The sequence below is a fragment of the Excalfactoria chinensis genome, unplaced genomic scaffold (assembly GCF_039878825.1).
Source record: "Excalfactoria chinensis isolate bCotChi1 unplaced genomic scaffold, bCotChi1.hap2 Scaffold_68, whole genome shotgun sequence".
NCBI lineage: Eukaryota > Metazoa > Chordata > Aves > Galliformes > Phasianidae > Excalfactoria > Excalfactoria chinensis.
The window spans coordinates 430,049-447,107 of record NW_027315710.1 but is presented as its reverse complement, the minus strand read 5'-3'; the positions used below and the strand labels follow the sequence as shown (position 1 = coordinate 447,107).

The following is a 17,059-nucleotide window of genomic DNA, read 5'->3' as shown; positions in this document are numbered from 1 at the left end:
GGGGAGGGAAGAGGAGCCTGCATACCATGCTCATAAGCAAATGTACCAAGCAAAGGTTACCCACACTTAGCACTGCTGAAACACACCTCGCACTGCCTCACTCTGCTCACATCCACCATTTGGTCTACAGAAACATTCAGCAAGTTTTGGTGGATGTCAACCAGTGCACCTGTCTCCTGTTTGGAGGAATTCAGTGGCAAACCTTTGCTTCATGTGCACCTCCATGTCAGATGCCATTCTGTCAGGCTGCCCCTCTGCTGTCATCTGTCACACAATAGCAATTTTTAATAGGATGTTGGTGGCAATGTTCGACCTCTACAGCCAAACCTCCAACATACGCCTCTGATTTTACAGCCCAGTTAATAGAAGAGGAGGCATTACTTTGGAGCAGCTCTTCTCTTGGGCAGTAAGAAACCGGATGGTTTAACAAAAACAAGTGTAGAGTCTTGCATCTAGGTAGAAAAAACTGCATACACCAGTACAGGTTGGGGGATGACCTGCTGGAGAGGAGCTCTGCTGAGAGGGACCTGGGCATCCTGGTGGACGACAGGTTGGCCATGAGCCAGCAGTGTGCCCTTGTAGCCAAAAAGGCCAATGGCATCCTGGGGTGCATTAAAAAGAGCATAGCCAGCAGGTCAAGGGAGGTGATCCTCCCCCTTTACTCTGCCCTGGTGAGGCCTCATCTGGAATACTGTGTCCAGTTCTGGGCTCCCCAGTACAAAAAAGACAGGGATCTCTTGGGAAGAGTCCAGCGGAGGGCCACAAAGATGGTGAAGGGCCTGGACCATCTCCCCTATGAGGAGAGACTTAGGGAACTGGGTCTGTTTAGCCTTGAGGAAAGAAAGCTGAGAGGGGACTTGATCCAGGTTTATAAATACCCTAAGAGTGGGAGCCATAGTGGCGAGGCTGGTCTGTTTTCAGTAGTGCGTGGGGACAGGACTAGGGGAAATGGGCTGAAACTCCAGCATAGGAAGTTCCGCACGAATGTGCGCAAGAACTTCTTTACGGTGAGGGTGACGGAGCACTGGAACAGGCTGCCCAGGGGGGTGATGGAGTCTCCTTGTCTGGAGATATTCAAGACCCACCTGGACGCCTACCTGTGTGCCTACTTTGTGTTCTCCAGAGGTCAGTGCTGGTGCCTTTCCTCTTCAATATCTTTATTATTGACCTGGATGAGGGCATCGAGTGAACCCTAAGTAAGTTTACAGATGACACCAAATTGGATGGGAGTGTGGATCTGCCTGGAGTTAGCAAGGCCCTGCTGAGGAATCTGGACAGGCTGGAGAGAGAGAGCCATCCAATGGGATGAAGTTCACCAAGATCAAAAACCATGTCCTGCAATTTGGAAAATGGAATGGACTTCCCGGGGTGGGGGGAGATTCACTGAGCCTGGAGGTATTCAAGGAATGAATAGATATTGTGATGAGGGACATGGATTAGTGAGAGCTATTGGTGATAGCTGAACAGTTGGACTGGATAATCTTTTACATCTTTTCCAACCTTGGTGATTTCATGATTCTATGATATCCTGTAGTTCTCTGTGTGCTCCTTTTTGTTTCAGCAAACACTCTCTGGGAGGACTCACCACATGTCTGGCATTAGTCACTGACCAATTGAAATCTGGTGTTAAATTCAACAGATTTCAAAGCACAGTCATGATGCTGTTGTCTTTCAGGAGCTGTTGACCATGAAGATGCAGAGAAATCTCGGGGGATACGAGTGGGAAGGATAAAAATGACATCCTCTGCTACAGAGCTGGGCTGGGCTCCTGGGACACAGGGAGCTCATAAAAGTTTGTGGTGCTGCAGAGACAGCTGTGCCCAGGAGCAGCTCTTGTGCACAGCACAGCCTGAAGGTGACAGAAGGAGAGGAGAGAAAGGGAGAGAGCTTACAGGATGCGTGAGGTGTGAGCAGCCTTCTGAGCCTGCTGCAGGAGCATAGCCGACAGACCATGACAAGGTAAGTCTCACTTCAGGCCATGCAGCTGGTTTTCATAGAGGGTTATCTTAATCAGGGACATTCAATAGCAGATCTGGGTGCAGGCACTGCATGTTTCTTTATTGTGGAAAAAGACTTCTGCTCCAGCTGAGGTTTTCCATGCTGCAGTATGAAAGCACAGCCCTGAGGGCTGCGTGTCCCAGCACGGCTGCAGGATGAGCAGCTGGAGCTGCAGGCAGGTGCCCAGGGCTGTCCTGCAGAGCAGGGTCCCTGCTGTGCCCCAGGGGCTGTGTGCCGGCTATGGGACTCTGCCGCCTGCCAGGCTCAGCACTCAGCCTGCCTGGGGAGCTGCCCAGGGTGCTGCGGGGAGACGTGTGGGGGGAAGGAGCCCCCCGGCAGGGCTTGTGCTGCCACAGCTGCTGCCTGGGGCAGGGGATCACAGCTCCACTGCACAACAGACTCTTTCTGAGGGTCCTTTGCAAGAGGAGAGCCAAGGCAGGGATTTTCCTTTTTCTGTTCTGAGTGAAAACAGAAAGGAATGGAGGCAAAAAATCTAAAAGCGGCTGTCAACATTGAACACAGCTCAGAGACTCCCCAGTATTTCTCCAATCAGTTGGCTGTTTTGTGAAAAGTCACACAGGTTGTGTTTTCAGCCTCACCTACCTAAAAGGGTACAATCAGCTGAAGTTATAGTTCTTTTCTGCAGGCATTAATAGTTCAGTTGTCCTGCAAACAGGCTGATTTCTCTAAGACAAACTGAAGTGCAAAGAGGCTGGGGCTGTGGTCTCAAAGAGCAATTGGAGTAAAGAGGAAAATATCCAGGAGGCTGGGGTATGATATAGGAAATGAGAAGAAAGTAAGAGCTCCCCAGTCTTCTACTCGTTACGGGATGGTGAAGCTCATGATAGTATACACAAGTTCTGGAGTTAAATAACTATTTTCCTAAGGGAAATGAAAATTTACATAGTATAGCAGGAGGAGTGAGTTTGAGAGTGGTCTGGACTTGTCATTATCTTCTGCACTCTGAACAGGACTCCAAGCCCAGGAACAGCAGATGCCCAACAGCAGCTCCATCAGCGAGTTCCTCCTGCTGCTGTTGGCAGACACGCGGCAGCTGCAGCTCCTGCACTTCTGGCTCTTGCTGGGCATCTACCTGGCTGCCCTCCTGGGCAACGGCCTCATCAGCACAGCCGTAGCCTGCGACCGCCGCCTGCACACCCCCATGTACTTCTTCCTGCTCAACCTGGCCCTCCTCGACCTGGGCTGCATCTCCACCACTCTCCCCAAAGCCATGGCCAACGCCCTCTGGGACACCAGGGCCATCTCCTACGCAGGATGTGCTGCACAGTTCGTTTTCTTTCTCTTCTTCATGTCAGCAGAGTTTTCCCTTCTCACCATCATGTCCTATGACCGCTACGTTGCCATCTGCAAGCCCCTGCACTACGGGACCTTGATGGACAGCAGAGCTTGTGCCACCATGGCAGCAGCTGCCTGGGGCGCTGGGGTTCTCAATTCCCTGCTGCACACTGCCAGTACGTTTTCACTGCCTCTCTGCCAAGGCAATGTTGTCAACCAGTTTTTCTGTGAGATCCCCCAGATCCTTAAGCTCTCCTGCTCAGCCTCCTACCTCAGGGAAGTTGTCGTGCTCCTTTTTAGTGTCATTTTAGTCTTTGGCTGTTTTGTTTTCATAGTTGTGTCCTATGTGCAGATCTTCCTTGCCGTGCTGAGGATGCCCTCTGAGCAGGGACGGCACAAAGCCTTCTCCACGTGCCTCCCTCACCTGGCTGTGGTCTCCCTGTTTCTCAGCACTGCCTTTTTTGCCCACCTGAAGCCCCCCTCCATTTCCTCCCCACTCCTGGATCTGACAGTGGCTCTTCTGTATGCAGTGGTTCCTCCAACACTGAACCCTATTATCTACAGCATGAGGAACCGGGAGATCATGCACAGTCTCAGGAAGCTGTTGCAATATGCACTGTTCCAGCTTCCATAAATTACATATTTTCCTACCACAATTCTCAGTGAAGGTTCTTTATGTTTTATGCATCTTTGATTGTTTGATTGTGTGTGATATAAAAACCTGCAAAAAAATGTTACTGAACCTATAAATAAAAATTTATTACAATTCTTTCCTACCTAATTTCCATTTTCTGACTCCAAGCGCTCATGGAAACTTGGAACCAGACTCTCTGGAAAAGTTAAAGGATTCCTAATAAGCTTTCAAAATGGACTTTTCCTTAGCTCCTCTCTCTTCCTTCCTTGTCTGGGTCTGGGAGAGGTACAGCCACAGACAGCAGCACAACGTGCTCTTTTCATTCCTGCTCACTTTCCACTGCCACAGTGCTCTCACATCCTCTCATTTGTGCAGGCCTGAAGGTCTTGTGTGTCTCACAACAGTCCTGTTGTCTCTATAGCAGCACTCCGGGGCTGCAGTCAGTAGCCGGCAATATGAACGGCTGTGTCAGAGCTGGTCTCATTGCTGGCACTGCAGTAACAAGAGGGCCCCTTCAGAGCAGGACCAGAGAACTAGAGGCCTCTTTCAAAGCTGGTGTAAGGAATAAACCTCAGGAGCTGCTCCCTGAGAAGACCTCGAGATTTTTTGGTAAATGTGTAACCATTTCAGATTGAAGTGTCCCAAGGAGATCTCTAAGGGACTCAGGGCAGTGCTGCGGTTTAAAACTTATGGGTTGAGATAAAGAGAAAAAGAAAAGGATAATAATTATGAGAAATGTTTTTATACATATATAATATGTTATAGAAATGTTTGCTCATTAAAGCCGGGACGTGTTAATAGTTTAATAAAATGTTTGTTCTTTAAAACCAGGTTGGGTGTTGCGGGACGTGGAGACCACAGGGATTGTGTTCTGCCTAGTTACAGGGGGCGGGGCTGGCGGCGCCGGCGGCGCAGGTGAAGGCAGTGTGGAGCGGCCCCGGAGAAGCGCGCCTCGAAGGATACAAAGTTTCCTGGAAGAACCAACCAGGTGATGGCACACCATTTGCGCGATTACGGCTGACCAATCAGAGGACAACAAGCTCAGAGTGGACTTTACAAAAGAAGTTGGAATGGGGGGGGGGCGGCGCGGCAGTTTGCGGAACAGCGATTCCCCTGTCGCCCAGCGCTGAGTTGCCTTTTTGTTTTAACCGTTGTGAGTAATAAAAAGTTATAATTGGAATACCATAGTCTTATTGATTTATTACTAAAATTGATAACAATTTGGTGCCGTGACTCGGATGGGAATATTGGAGTAGATATAAGGAGCCTGAGGGGGCGCCCCGCCTAAATAGGCAGCCTCGGTTCCTATTCTCCCGCCCTATTCCCACCGACGATCCAAAATTTAAAACAAAAAGGCAAGGAAGAACCGGTTAACCCCTTAAATTTCGTGCACGAAAGTCCGGACGAAGACACAGGATAGGTAAGTATAATCCGGACGGGGTTTGGGAATCCGGCGTGTGACGAGTGTGGTGTGTGAATGAGAGGGGAGCTGGCAGCCGGCATCAACCCAAGCGAGTGCGGACCCCACAGTAGTGCGGTTCCCATTGCCCGCGAGGGCGTGGGCCACGACCTGGGGGAAGCGAGTGAATTCCACACTGTGTGAGGGCACGCCGAAGGGTGGATACAGGGTAAAACGGGACCCTTTTAAATTACCACCATAACTCCTAGAGCTGAGGGCGCTAGGAGAATTCATATAAGATTGTACCCCTAGAGCTAAGGGCGCTAGGAGAATTCATATAAGATTGTACCCCTAGATCTAATGGCGCTAGGAGAATTCATATAAGATAGTACCTAGAGCTGCGGGCACTAGGGGGAGCTACAGACGTTGAATAAAACAAGAGAGCAAGAAGCAGAGAACGAGATGGGGCAGAGAAAAACCAAACCATCCGCCCCTTCTAAACGACCACCCATTCCTACGGATTCACCTTTAGGGTTTATGTTAAGTACATGGACACATTATCCAGGAACGAAAAATAAGGATAAGGCAAAGATGATATATTATTGTGTGGAAATTTGGAGTGGACAACAAATTGGTCCGGCAGTATGGTGGCCTAAGTATGGTTCTAGTGAAGATTGGGTACAACAACGACTAAATTTTTGGGTAAACTCTAAAACCCCTTTCGACCAGGAGGAAAGTGACTATGCAGCAGTATGGGTCACTCGTCCAGAAGGTTCAGGGGTTTCAATTTTTAATTTAACACGAACAGAAAAAGATGCTGAAAAACGTAAGTCCCGAAGGGAAGAGGAGGCCTTGGTGGGACCCCCACCATATGCATTACCACCAACAACTCCCCTGCCTCCTCCTCCTCAATTGGATCATGGGCAGCTGGATCCGAGAGAGGGAGAAGAAGTACAAAGGATAGAAGGGGGAGGGCCTGTAACACGGGCAAAGGCACGACAAAATAACCTCTACCCCTTAAGAGAAATGCCCATGGGAGGTCCACAACCTCAGATGGGGTTTATATCAGTGCCCTTAAATTCAGGGGATGTTAGAGATTTTAAGAAAGAAATGGGTAATATATTAGAAGATCCCCTGGGAGTAGCAGATAGAGTAGATCAGTTCTTAGGGCCCAATGTTTATACCTGGGAGGAACTACAATCTATTTTAAGTATATTGTTCACAGCAGAAGAGAAAGGTATGATTAGGCGTGCGGGGATGCGCATTTGGGATGCTCAACATGCCCACGGGCCCGCTGCAGATACTAAATGGCCTCTGCAGAATCCACAATGGGATCATCAGAACCAACATCACAGGACTCACATGCAGGACTTACGAAATATCATCATCCAGGGTATTAGGGAGGCGGTCCCAAGAGGTCAGAATATAAATAAAGCTTTTAATGAAAGACAAAAGAAGGAAGAGACACCCACTGAATGGTTGGAAAGGCTGCGTAAAAATTTACAACTATATTCAGGGCTGGATCCCGATACGCCGATAGGAAAGGCTTTGCTCAAAACCCAGTTTGTAGCTAAGGCTTGGGAGGATATCCGGAAAAAGCTGGAAAAGATAGAAAACTGGCAGGATCGGGGGCTTGATGAACTTTTGAGGGAAGCTCAGAAGGTATATGTAAGAAGGGAGGAAGAAAGACATAATAGGCAGGTTAGGATGATGGTAGCAGCGGTCAGAGAAAGTAGGGAGGTGGAAAGAAAAATGGGGGGACGGACACAAAATCGAACCATGGAGCAACAAGGATTCAGGAAGCCTGAAGGCAGAAAGGAGGAGAGGATATGTCATTATTGCAGGAAGAGGGGGCACCTGAAGAGGGACTGTAGGGTTAGAATGAGAGATGAAAAGTCCTTCCAAGAAGATTAGGGGTGTCAGGGGCTACATATATTGGGGACCCAGACTCAGGAGCAGAAAGGTCTACTATACAACAACTACCTCTAGGATGCAAGCTTTCTCGAGAGACTACAAAAGTAATAGGAGCAAAGGGAGAACCCTTCACAGTAGGAATAGTTAAGAACGTGATGATAGAAGCTAAGTCCAAAGTGGGGTTGGGTGATTTCTTAATACTGCCTGCATTCCCCTTGCCCTCTTAAACCTTAGGGCCCAACCCCGGGCCGATATAGGAATATCTCCCTTCGAAATGTTATATGGGATGCCATATGATGTGGGAACCCCTAAAGATCACCCAGGAGTGCAAGATAAGAACATCCAAATTTATATCACGGAATTAATGAAGTATAAACAGGAGCTGTGGAAAAAGGGACAACTGACTCAGAGACCCCCTCTTGACATTGCCCTTCATCAGATAAAACCGGGAGATTGGGTCCTGATAAAGACCTGGAAGGAAACCACACTGCAGCCTCGCTGGGAAGGCCCCTATCTGGTATTATTGACTACCAATACAGCTATCAGAACTGCTGAAAAGGGATGGACACATGCCAGTCGTGTTAAGGGTCCAGTACAAAATCACGAGTGGAGAGTTACTAGTCCAGCGGGTGATTTGAAAGTAAAACTGTCACGAAACCCTCCATCAAGGAAAATGAGAACATGAATTAACAACGATTGTATAAATGTATCAGTATAAAATTTAATGTAGAAGGGAATATTTTGGTTTAATATGTATAAAACACCTTGTAGTATGTGCCTATTGTGAACGCAACTGTTGGGATATATTTTAGAGAGGTAGTGGACCCACTGCGAAAACAGGGATAAATAAATTGGTTATTGGCTTTGAGAGTGCCTGTGGAAATTCTAATAGAAGGGGGTAAACTTGGGGGGGGGTGAATTTGGATCCTTATCAGCATCACTTAAGTGTGTAACTAGTGGGAAAAAGAATAGGGCGCAGTACCCCAAAGACCAGGGGGGGAATCAAAATTTGCACCCTGCGACCCACTTAAAAGGGAAGCAAGAACCAGCCTCTCCTGAAGAATACTCTTGCTGCCGAGAAGATGAAACACCCCATGGCTCGAGGCAACCGAGTCGATGGGCGAGGCAGAGGAGATACAACATGTGGAGGGGTTTGCTTCATTAGGAATGAATCCAAAAACCTAGGATCCAGACGATACCCCGAGACCGGAAATAATCCCCCCAAACAATTAAAGACTCACTACTGCAGTGGGAAAACTGCCTATCTAAAACTAGCTCAATTGATAATGGTATTAAATCTCATTAATGAGGGTTGGGGTACAGAAGTACAGACACATGAGCCATTTAAGTGGTCCCTAATCAGATGGGAAGATCAGAAGGTGCTAAGCACAAATGTGACCCCAGGTGCTCCCATCCTTAAAAGTCATGTATGTGACCTAGTACAAATGCAACCATGTCTGGATTATACGGCAATTTATGCGTGCCCAGCATCAAATCCAGGGAAAAGTTATTGTAATTACCCGGGGGAATATTATTGTGGGTACTGGGGTTGTGAAACGGTTGCACTAGGGTTTTCACCAGGGGGGGGACAAGATGAATATATATCAATTAGTTGGGGTCCCTCAGGTTGTACACCTCCGATTTATGGGGCTGACGGTAGTATATATGACAGTAGTGGGGGAACATGCCAACATTTGGAGATAAAAATCCTCAAAATAGAAGACACAGTGTGGTGGGTAGGAAAGACTTGGGGGGTACGAACGTGGGAACCTGGAAGGGACCAAGGGGGTTACTTTCTTATTAAAAAGGAAAGGGCTCCACCAGACCCCCCGATAGGTATAGGACCTAATGTAGTAATAAATAATAACCAGGGAAAACCCCAAGTAGAGAATAAGACAGAAGCTGTTACTGTAGGTCCGACCGAAGCAGACCCTTATAACACCGAATATGACACCTTTTGGAAAATAATTCAGTCTAGTTTCAAGGTGTTAAATAACACTCACCCAGAATTAACCAAAGAATGCTGGCTATGCTATGATATAAGACCCCCTTTTTATGAGGCAATAGGATCAGTAGCAAAGGTTAGGAGAAGAAATGGGACTAACCCAGCAGAATGCCTATGGAAGAAAGGAAGACCTAATGCCCCAGGGATAACTCTAGCACATGTTACTGGAAATGGTGTGTGTGTGGGAACTATACCCTTGAGAAAGCAACATCTATGTAATAGAAGTGTAGAGCTACAGAGTCAGGAGAAGCCCTCAGACTGGCTCCTACCCGCAGCCAATGCCAAATGGATATGTGCCAAATTAGGGGTCACTACATGCTTGTCGACCAAGATATTTAACCAAACCACCGATTATTGTATACAAGTAATCATAGTTCCACGAATCATTTATCACCCCAAGGATTATGTGATCAGTCAACAAGAAACTGCTGAACATCACTTGACAAAAAGAGAACCATTCACTGTCCTAACCGTTGCAATGTTATTAACTATAGGAGGGGCCGGGCTAGGGACTGGAGTAGCATCCTTAATAAATCAGCAGCAAGGACTAAAAACTCTTAGGCAATCTGTGGATGAAGATCTACAAAAAATAGATGAAGCCATCGATGCACTTACAAAATCGGTACGGTCTTTATCAGAAGTAGTGTTACAAAATAGAAGGGGATTAGATCTCCTCCTATTACAGCAAGGGGGATTATGTGTGGCTCTCAAAGAACAATGTTGCACCTACGTTGACAAAACGGGGGTAGCAATAGACACAATGGCTGAATTAAGAAAACAGTTAGAACAAAGAAAAAGAGCTCAGGAGTCTCAAAGAAGTTGGTATGAAAATTGGTTTAATGGTTCCCCCTGGTTCACTACATTAACATCAATAATGGGACCAGTTATTATAATAATATTAGGTCTGACCTTTGGACCCTGTATTTTAAATAGAATAATTGCTATCGTTAAGAATCGGTTAGAGGCAGCTCACCTAATGGTGGTTAAGGAAAAATATGAACCCCTTGATGGAGGACAAGAAGAAGAAGCCTTAGAATGGAGTCGACAAGAGCTAAAACGGTTTAATGAGCAAAACAAAATGGTACAATAAAAGAAAGGGGGGACTGTTATAGAAATGTTTGCTCATTAAAGCCGGGACGTATTAATAGTTTAATAAAATGTTTGTTCGTTAAAACCAGGTTGGGGGTTGCGGGACGTGGAGACCGCGGGGATCGTGTTCTGCCTAGTTACAGGGGGCGGGGCCGGCGGCGCAGGTGAAGGCAGTGTGGAGCGGCCCCGGAGAAGCGCGCCTCGATGGATACAGGGAGCGGCCCCGGAGAAGCGCGCCTCGAAGGATACAAAGTTTCCTGGAAGAACCAACCAGGTGACGGCACACCATTCGCGCGATTACGGCTGACCAATCAGAGGACAACACGCTCAGAGTGGACTTTACAAAAGAAGTTGGAATGGGGGGGGGGGCGGCGCGGCAGCTTGAGGAACAGCGATTCCCCTGTCGCCCAGCGCTGAGGGGCGGCGCGGCAGTTTGCGGAATAGCGATTCCCCTGTCGCCCAGCGCTGAGTTGCCTTTTTGTTTTAACCGTTGTGATTAATAAAAAGTTATAATTGGAATACCATAGTCTTATTGATTTATTACTAAAATTGATAACATTCTCTCTTCCTACCTTGACTGGGTCTGGGGGAGGTACAGCCACAGACAGCAGAACAATGTACTATTTTCATTCCTCCTCCATTTACACTGCCACAGTGCTCTCACATCCTCTCATTTGTGCAGGTCTGAAGGTCTTGTGTGTCTCACGACAGTCCTGTTGTCTCTATAGCAGCACTCCGAGGCTGCACTCAGTAGCCAGCAATATGAACGGCTGTGTCAGAGCTGGTCTCCTTGCTGGCACTGCCATAACAAGAGGGCCCCTTCAGAGCAGGACCAGAGAACTAGAGGCCTCTTCCAAAGCTGGTGTAAGGAATAAACCTAAGGAGCTGCTCCCTGAGAAGACCTCAAGATTTTTTGGTAAATGCGTAACCATTTCAGATTGAAGTGTCCCAAGGAGATCTCTAAAGGACTCAGGGCAGTGCTGCGGTTTAAAACTGATGGGTTGAGATAAAGAGAAAAAGAAAAGGATAATAATTATGAGAAATGTATTTATACATATATAATATATTCAGTATTTTTTTCACACATATACAACATATGCAGTTACAGACATATATGCACGGATAAAAATTCCTATGCATATCTGTTTTCAAGTCCAGGACCTGTTGCAGGGGTTTTAACAGCCACAGGATTCACTGTAAGAGCTGAAGTGGCTGTTGGGCTGTTGCAGGAGTTGGAGCTCATTGCCAGTGCTAGAATCACCACCAGACACGTGACTAAGTTGGAGCAGTCACTGGGCTCATTGGAGGGGCTGGAGTGACCACATGGCTGTACCTCCTGTCACAGCACACCTCCTCTGGGAGGAATTTGTTTCATTTGCTTATAGCAATACTTGGAACAGCTACAGGACCTGTAGCAGGAGTGACTGCAGAGCTCATTATGAGGGGTGGAGTGACAGTGGGAACTTTCCAGAACTTGGAGCAACCGCAGGACATGTAGCAAAACCTTGGAGCTGCTGCAGGGTCTGTGCCAGGAGTTCAGAGGCTGCAGCACTGTCAGCAGATCCAGCTCTCTTCCCCTTGAGGATGCTGAAGAGTGTTGAACACAGCTCAGTAGGTGTGGGCCAGGCCCTGGCACGCTGCCGTCGTTTGTGCCTCTATGGATTACCATGGCCACAGCAGGCATTCCCCCATATTCTACGAGGTTCTCAGGATCCTGCAGTTGCTCAGAGATGATGTTCCAAAGCCCTGGGTTGTGCCCACGGCTCCAGGCAGCTGCCCAGACCATCCCACAACCCCTGCCATGCTGAGCCATCTCACCTTGGAGCTGATCTCTCAGTGATATTCCGCAATAATTGTTTAACCTCAATCCTAGAATTGTAGAATCACCAAGGTTGGAAAAGACCTACAAGATCCTGCAGTCCAACCATTCACCTATTACCAATAGCTCCCACTAAATCATGTCCTTCAACACAATATCCAGTCGCTCCTCGAACAGCCCCGGGCTCCCAGAGGAGACAATGTAAAATGTGTAATTCCTAATCATATCGGCAATATTACTTCCAAAACCCAAAGATGATCGCAGATCTGAATGTGCACAAAAATTCACTTTGAAAGCTGCCATTTTATCGCAACATAAACCAAACCAAACAGCATAGCAAACTAAATATTCCAATCATGGCCCCAGAGTTGACAAACAGTGCAGCAGGGAAAACAAGCAGCAAGCAAGGAGCTGTGCAATGCAGCTTCACGAGAAGACTCAACAAGTTCCACAAATAAGGAAACAATCAGCACCATGGCCAGCAAATTCTCCAGCTCATACAAAGCTCTGTGTTAACTCGCTCTGGACAGATGTGCTGTTATCTCAACCCTTGGAGCACCACATTGGGCACCAAAATGATGGTGGTGCATTAACTCAACATGTGGCTCCGTAGCACACAGTGCTTTGTGCACTGCCCACTTCCCAGTGGGATGGGGAAGGGAACTGGGGGAAAAAAGGTACAACTTGCGAGTTGAAATGAAGCTATTTACTAAGAGAGATGAAAGGAGAGGTGTAATCGTCATGACCATATACCCAGATATATATGGTATAGTACATTACAACTGATTCACACGCACATGCTCAGCATCACCAGAGTGATGCCCAGCTGGCTCCTGAGCAGTAGAAGAGAGTGAAATGATCTCCCACCCCTTTCAATACTCCTTCTGCTTGTTGACAGATGGTGAGGAACATCCCTTTGGCCACTTTAAGACAGCTGTCCTCAGTCTGTTCCCCCCAGTTCCTTGAGCACTTCACTGACCATGGCACTGGCTCTGTACAACACTGCTTAGAAGCAGCTGTAAACATCAGAGTGTTATCAATGCTTTTCTCCTAGAACCAAAACACTGCACCATAGCAGACAGTCTGAAGAAAACAATTCCATCCCAGCTGTAACTCAGATACCTGCCTGTCCCCCTCCTCTTGTTCTTCCTGATCAGGAAGCAAGGAACAGAATCTGCTGCTCTCCTCTCTGAGCCCTTTCCATCAGTTCTCAGCTGGCTTCTCTGCCATCCCCAGGCAGAACTCAGTGCACTCTCACTGAGGGCAGCAGCCTTTCCTCATCTTCCTTGGCCACCCGTCAGAAAGAGTCCGTACCACATTTGCTACAGTTCAGAGGTGGGAACCATCCCACAATGTCTCTGTGAGCCAAACCAGACCCTAGGCCTGCAAATGCACAGAGATTTGGAGCTCACTGAGTGAATGTTTGTGGTCTTCTCATTGGTGTAAAGACTCTTCAGAAAGCATCCCATTCCAGAAGCATGATTTGATATCGCCTGTCTGGGCCTCACATCTACACCATGGTACTGGTGTTCATAAGGTGGCATGCAGGTACAAGACCCATTCTGGGGCTCACAGTTGTCCAGTGAGCACTGACACTACCAAGGCATGGCTTTCCTGAAGGTCCTCAGCTGCATTTGTTGGCTGGCTGGGGGTGTGTTGGAGGCCCCACGGAAATGCCATTCAAACGTGAGCCCAGAACAAAGAAAGGTGTCACCAGTGAGAGAATGAAGGTGTGTCACAGCTTTCAAATGCCTTAAGCTCTAGAATTTACAATAGATGGGGAACAGAGAAAGATCTGTCTCTCCTTTGGTGAGCTCATCCATTTAGTCAGCTGAATAACTCTGTGCTATCAGGTGCCCATTACTCGAAGATCTGATGTCATTTAGGATGGCCAAGAATACTCCCATGCCTCATCTGACTTCTAGCTGATGCTCAGGAAGGAGGTGACTCTCTTAGATGTCATCTACCACAGCTTGCTGGCACTGCTAAACACATCTATGAGCACCACGGGCACCTTCTGCCCATCAAGTGTCCGTGTGTGAGCAACTAACTTCCAGCTGAAGAAAGACCAAGGATTCAGACCAGGGGCTCAGACAATACAGGCAACCCCTTGTTATCAGGTGATCCAAAGCAAGAGGAGTCCCATTTCCCGTGGGTCTCTGGGGAAGTGAATCTGATTTCAACCCCAATATTTTACATCTGGAGATGAGACACCTGCACTGATTGCCTCTGCTGAATGACAGCTCTTCAAAGGGGAAGTCACACAGAGTCACAGAATCATTGAATGACCCACGTTGGACGGGAACACAATGATTATGAAGCTTCAACCCCCCTGCCTGGCAGGGCCACCAAACTTCCACATTTACTAGATCATGTTGCCCAGAGTCCCATCCAACCTGGCCTTGAACACCTCCAAGGACGGGGCATCCACAACCTCCCTGGGCAGCCTGTTCCAGGACCTCACCACTCTCCTAGTAAAGAACTTCCCCCTTACATCCAACCCAAATCTTCCCTCTTTCAACTTAAAACCATTTCCCCTTGTCCTGCTATTGTCAGCACTTTCCAAGAGATTACTCCCCTCCTGGTTATAGGTTCCCTTCAGTGTGGGAATACAACAAAAGCTGTTCAGAGCAGCAGCTGTGGAGCAAGATAAACAGCACTTCAGGTACTGAAAGGAATTCAGAGGGTCCCTGTCCTTGTCTGTGTGTCTTTTGTATTAAGGCCCAGGAGGAGAGTGTTGCTGCAACGCTAAGGAACTGTGTTAATTGAATGGCAAACCAGCTAGGCTAACCCCCTATGTTCTGCACATCCACAGCTGAGGGTCATACAAGACAGACACAGTGTTTAGAGTTGAATGCCAGTTTAACATTGTGCAGCAAAATCTTATATACTGTGACACATGAGCACGACAAGTACCACTGACCCATATGTCCCACCCATGTGTCCGCCCCCTGGTGCATGCAGGCACCACCTGCAACACTGTAGCCCACCAGGTACGGACCAGCGCTGCCTACCAGTGCCCTGCAGCGCTCCCCACAAAGAGCGTTCCCGATGAGGCATTTGCACTTCTGCTAAGCAAACACGATCTGTTAACAAAGTTATATAGTAAAAGAGTAAATCTCAAAGTTAAATGTTAGGAATGTGGGCCCATAGCCAAGTAGGATGTGTGGTTATGATAAGGGAAGAACATCCTGCATAATAAAAAGAACACAGCCCAAGAAGCCGGCCAGAACCAGACTACTTCAGTTAAATATGATGGGGTAAAAAGGACAGAGTGAGAAAGATTCTGAGCCTTTGCAAAGAAGACATCTGACTTCATTCCCACTACCACAAGAGCAAGACCCCATCTACAAACAGCTCATGTGCTAGAGGGAGGGGCAGAATGTAATTAAGTTCCTGTAAAATAAGGAATAAGAAGGTAAGTTCCAGGAAATTTGTTTAATATGTATCAGCTTGGCTTTCAAATATGTAACACTTCTGCTTTCTGGTGTGCAAGATAGGAGTGATCCCCCTTGCACCCGGTGCCCAAAAATATATTACCTGCTTTATAACCTATATCCGGGTTATAGAGTTTGCTTCCACAAATCAAAGCCATGCTTCTGACATCTGTCTATCCACTGGTAAATAACTGATCTGACATCCAAGTGCATTTAGCAGAGATGAGCCTCCTGTCTATCAGGAGCTTTCAGCCCTGGAGCCCCAGGGAAATCTCCAGGAGAAGCAGTGAGGAAGAGAAACTCAAATCCTCGGGTGTGCTGAGCTGGGCCAGGCTCCTGGGACACAGGGAGCTGATACAAGTGGGCAGAGCTGCAGAGAGACAGCTGTGCCCAGGAGCAGCTCTTGTGCACAGCACAGCCTGCAGGTGACAGAAGGAGAGGGGAGAAAGAGGAGGGAGCTTCCAAGATGTGTACGGTGTGAGCAGGCTGTGAACTAACTGCAGGAGCATTGCTCACAGATCATGACACGGTAAGTCTCACTGCATAAGGGTATGGGACTCTGCCGCCTGCCAGGCTCAGCACTCAGCCTGCCCGGGGAGCTGCCCAGGGCGCTGAGGGGAGATGTGTGGGGGGAAGGAGCCCCCCAGCAGGGCTTGTGCTGCCACAGCTGCTGCCTGGGGCAGGGGATCACAGCTCCACTGCACAGCAGGATGTTTGTGAGGGTGCTTTGCAAGAGGTGAGCCAAGGCAGGGATTTTCCATTTCTTGTTCTCAGTGAAAGCAGAAATGATTGGAGGCAGAAATCTAAAAGGGGCTGACAACTTTGAACACAGCTCAGAGTCTCCCCAGTATTTCTCCAATCAGTTGGCTGTTTTGTGAACAGCCACACAAGTTGTGCTTTCAACCTTTCCTACCTAAAAAAGTACAGTCAGCTTAAGTTATAGTTGTTTTCTGCAGGCAGTAATAGGTCACTTGTCCTGCAAAAAGGCTGATTCCTCTAAGACAAATTGAAGTGCACAGAGGCTGTGGCTGGGGTCTTGAAGAGCAGCTTCAGAAAAGATGAAAATATCCAGGATGCTGGGGTATGTCTAGGAAATGAGAAGACAGTAAGAGATCTCCAATCTTCTACTCCTTAAGGGATGGTGAAGCTCATCATATTATATACAGGATATGGAGTTAAATAATTATTTTTCTAAGGGAAAAGAAAACTTATATAGTATAGTAGGAGTATCTCTGAAAATGGTCTAGACATTTCCTTATCTTCTGCTCTCTGAACAGGACTCCCAGCCCAGGAAGATCAGATGTCCAACAGCAGCTCCATCAGGTTGTGCTTTCAGACTCTCCTTCCTGAAAGGATACGATCAGTTTCTGTTCTCTTCGTTTTCTGCAGACATTAATTGTTAACTTGTCCTGCAAACAGTCTGATTTCTCTAAGACAGTTTGAAGTGCACAGATACTGGGGTAGGGGT

The 17,059-nt window shown here is 47.7% G+C and overlaps 1 protein-coding gene across 1 annotated transcript; it reads left to right on the top strand.

Moving 5' to 3' along the window:
* The first annotated feature begins 2,992 nt into the window (after positions 1–2,992).
* On the top strand, positions 2,993–3,928 carry LOC140265188 (olfactory receptor 14J1-like). The gene has a single exon (XM_072361073.1). It carries the CDS (start codon positions 2,993–2,995, stop codon positions 3,926–3,928), a length of 936 nt encoding a protein of 311 aa, XP_072217174.1.
* Positions 3,929–17,059: the final 13,131 nt, after the last annotated feature.

Bases quoted from the DNA above. Each gene is read 5' to 3' on its own strand.
- LOC140265188 (XM_072361073.1), top strand. From the start codon at position 2,993: ATGCCCAACAGCAGCTCCATCAGCGAGTTCCTCCTGCTGCTGTTGGCA.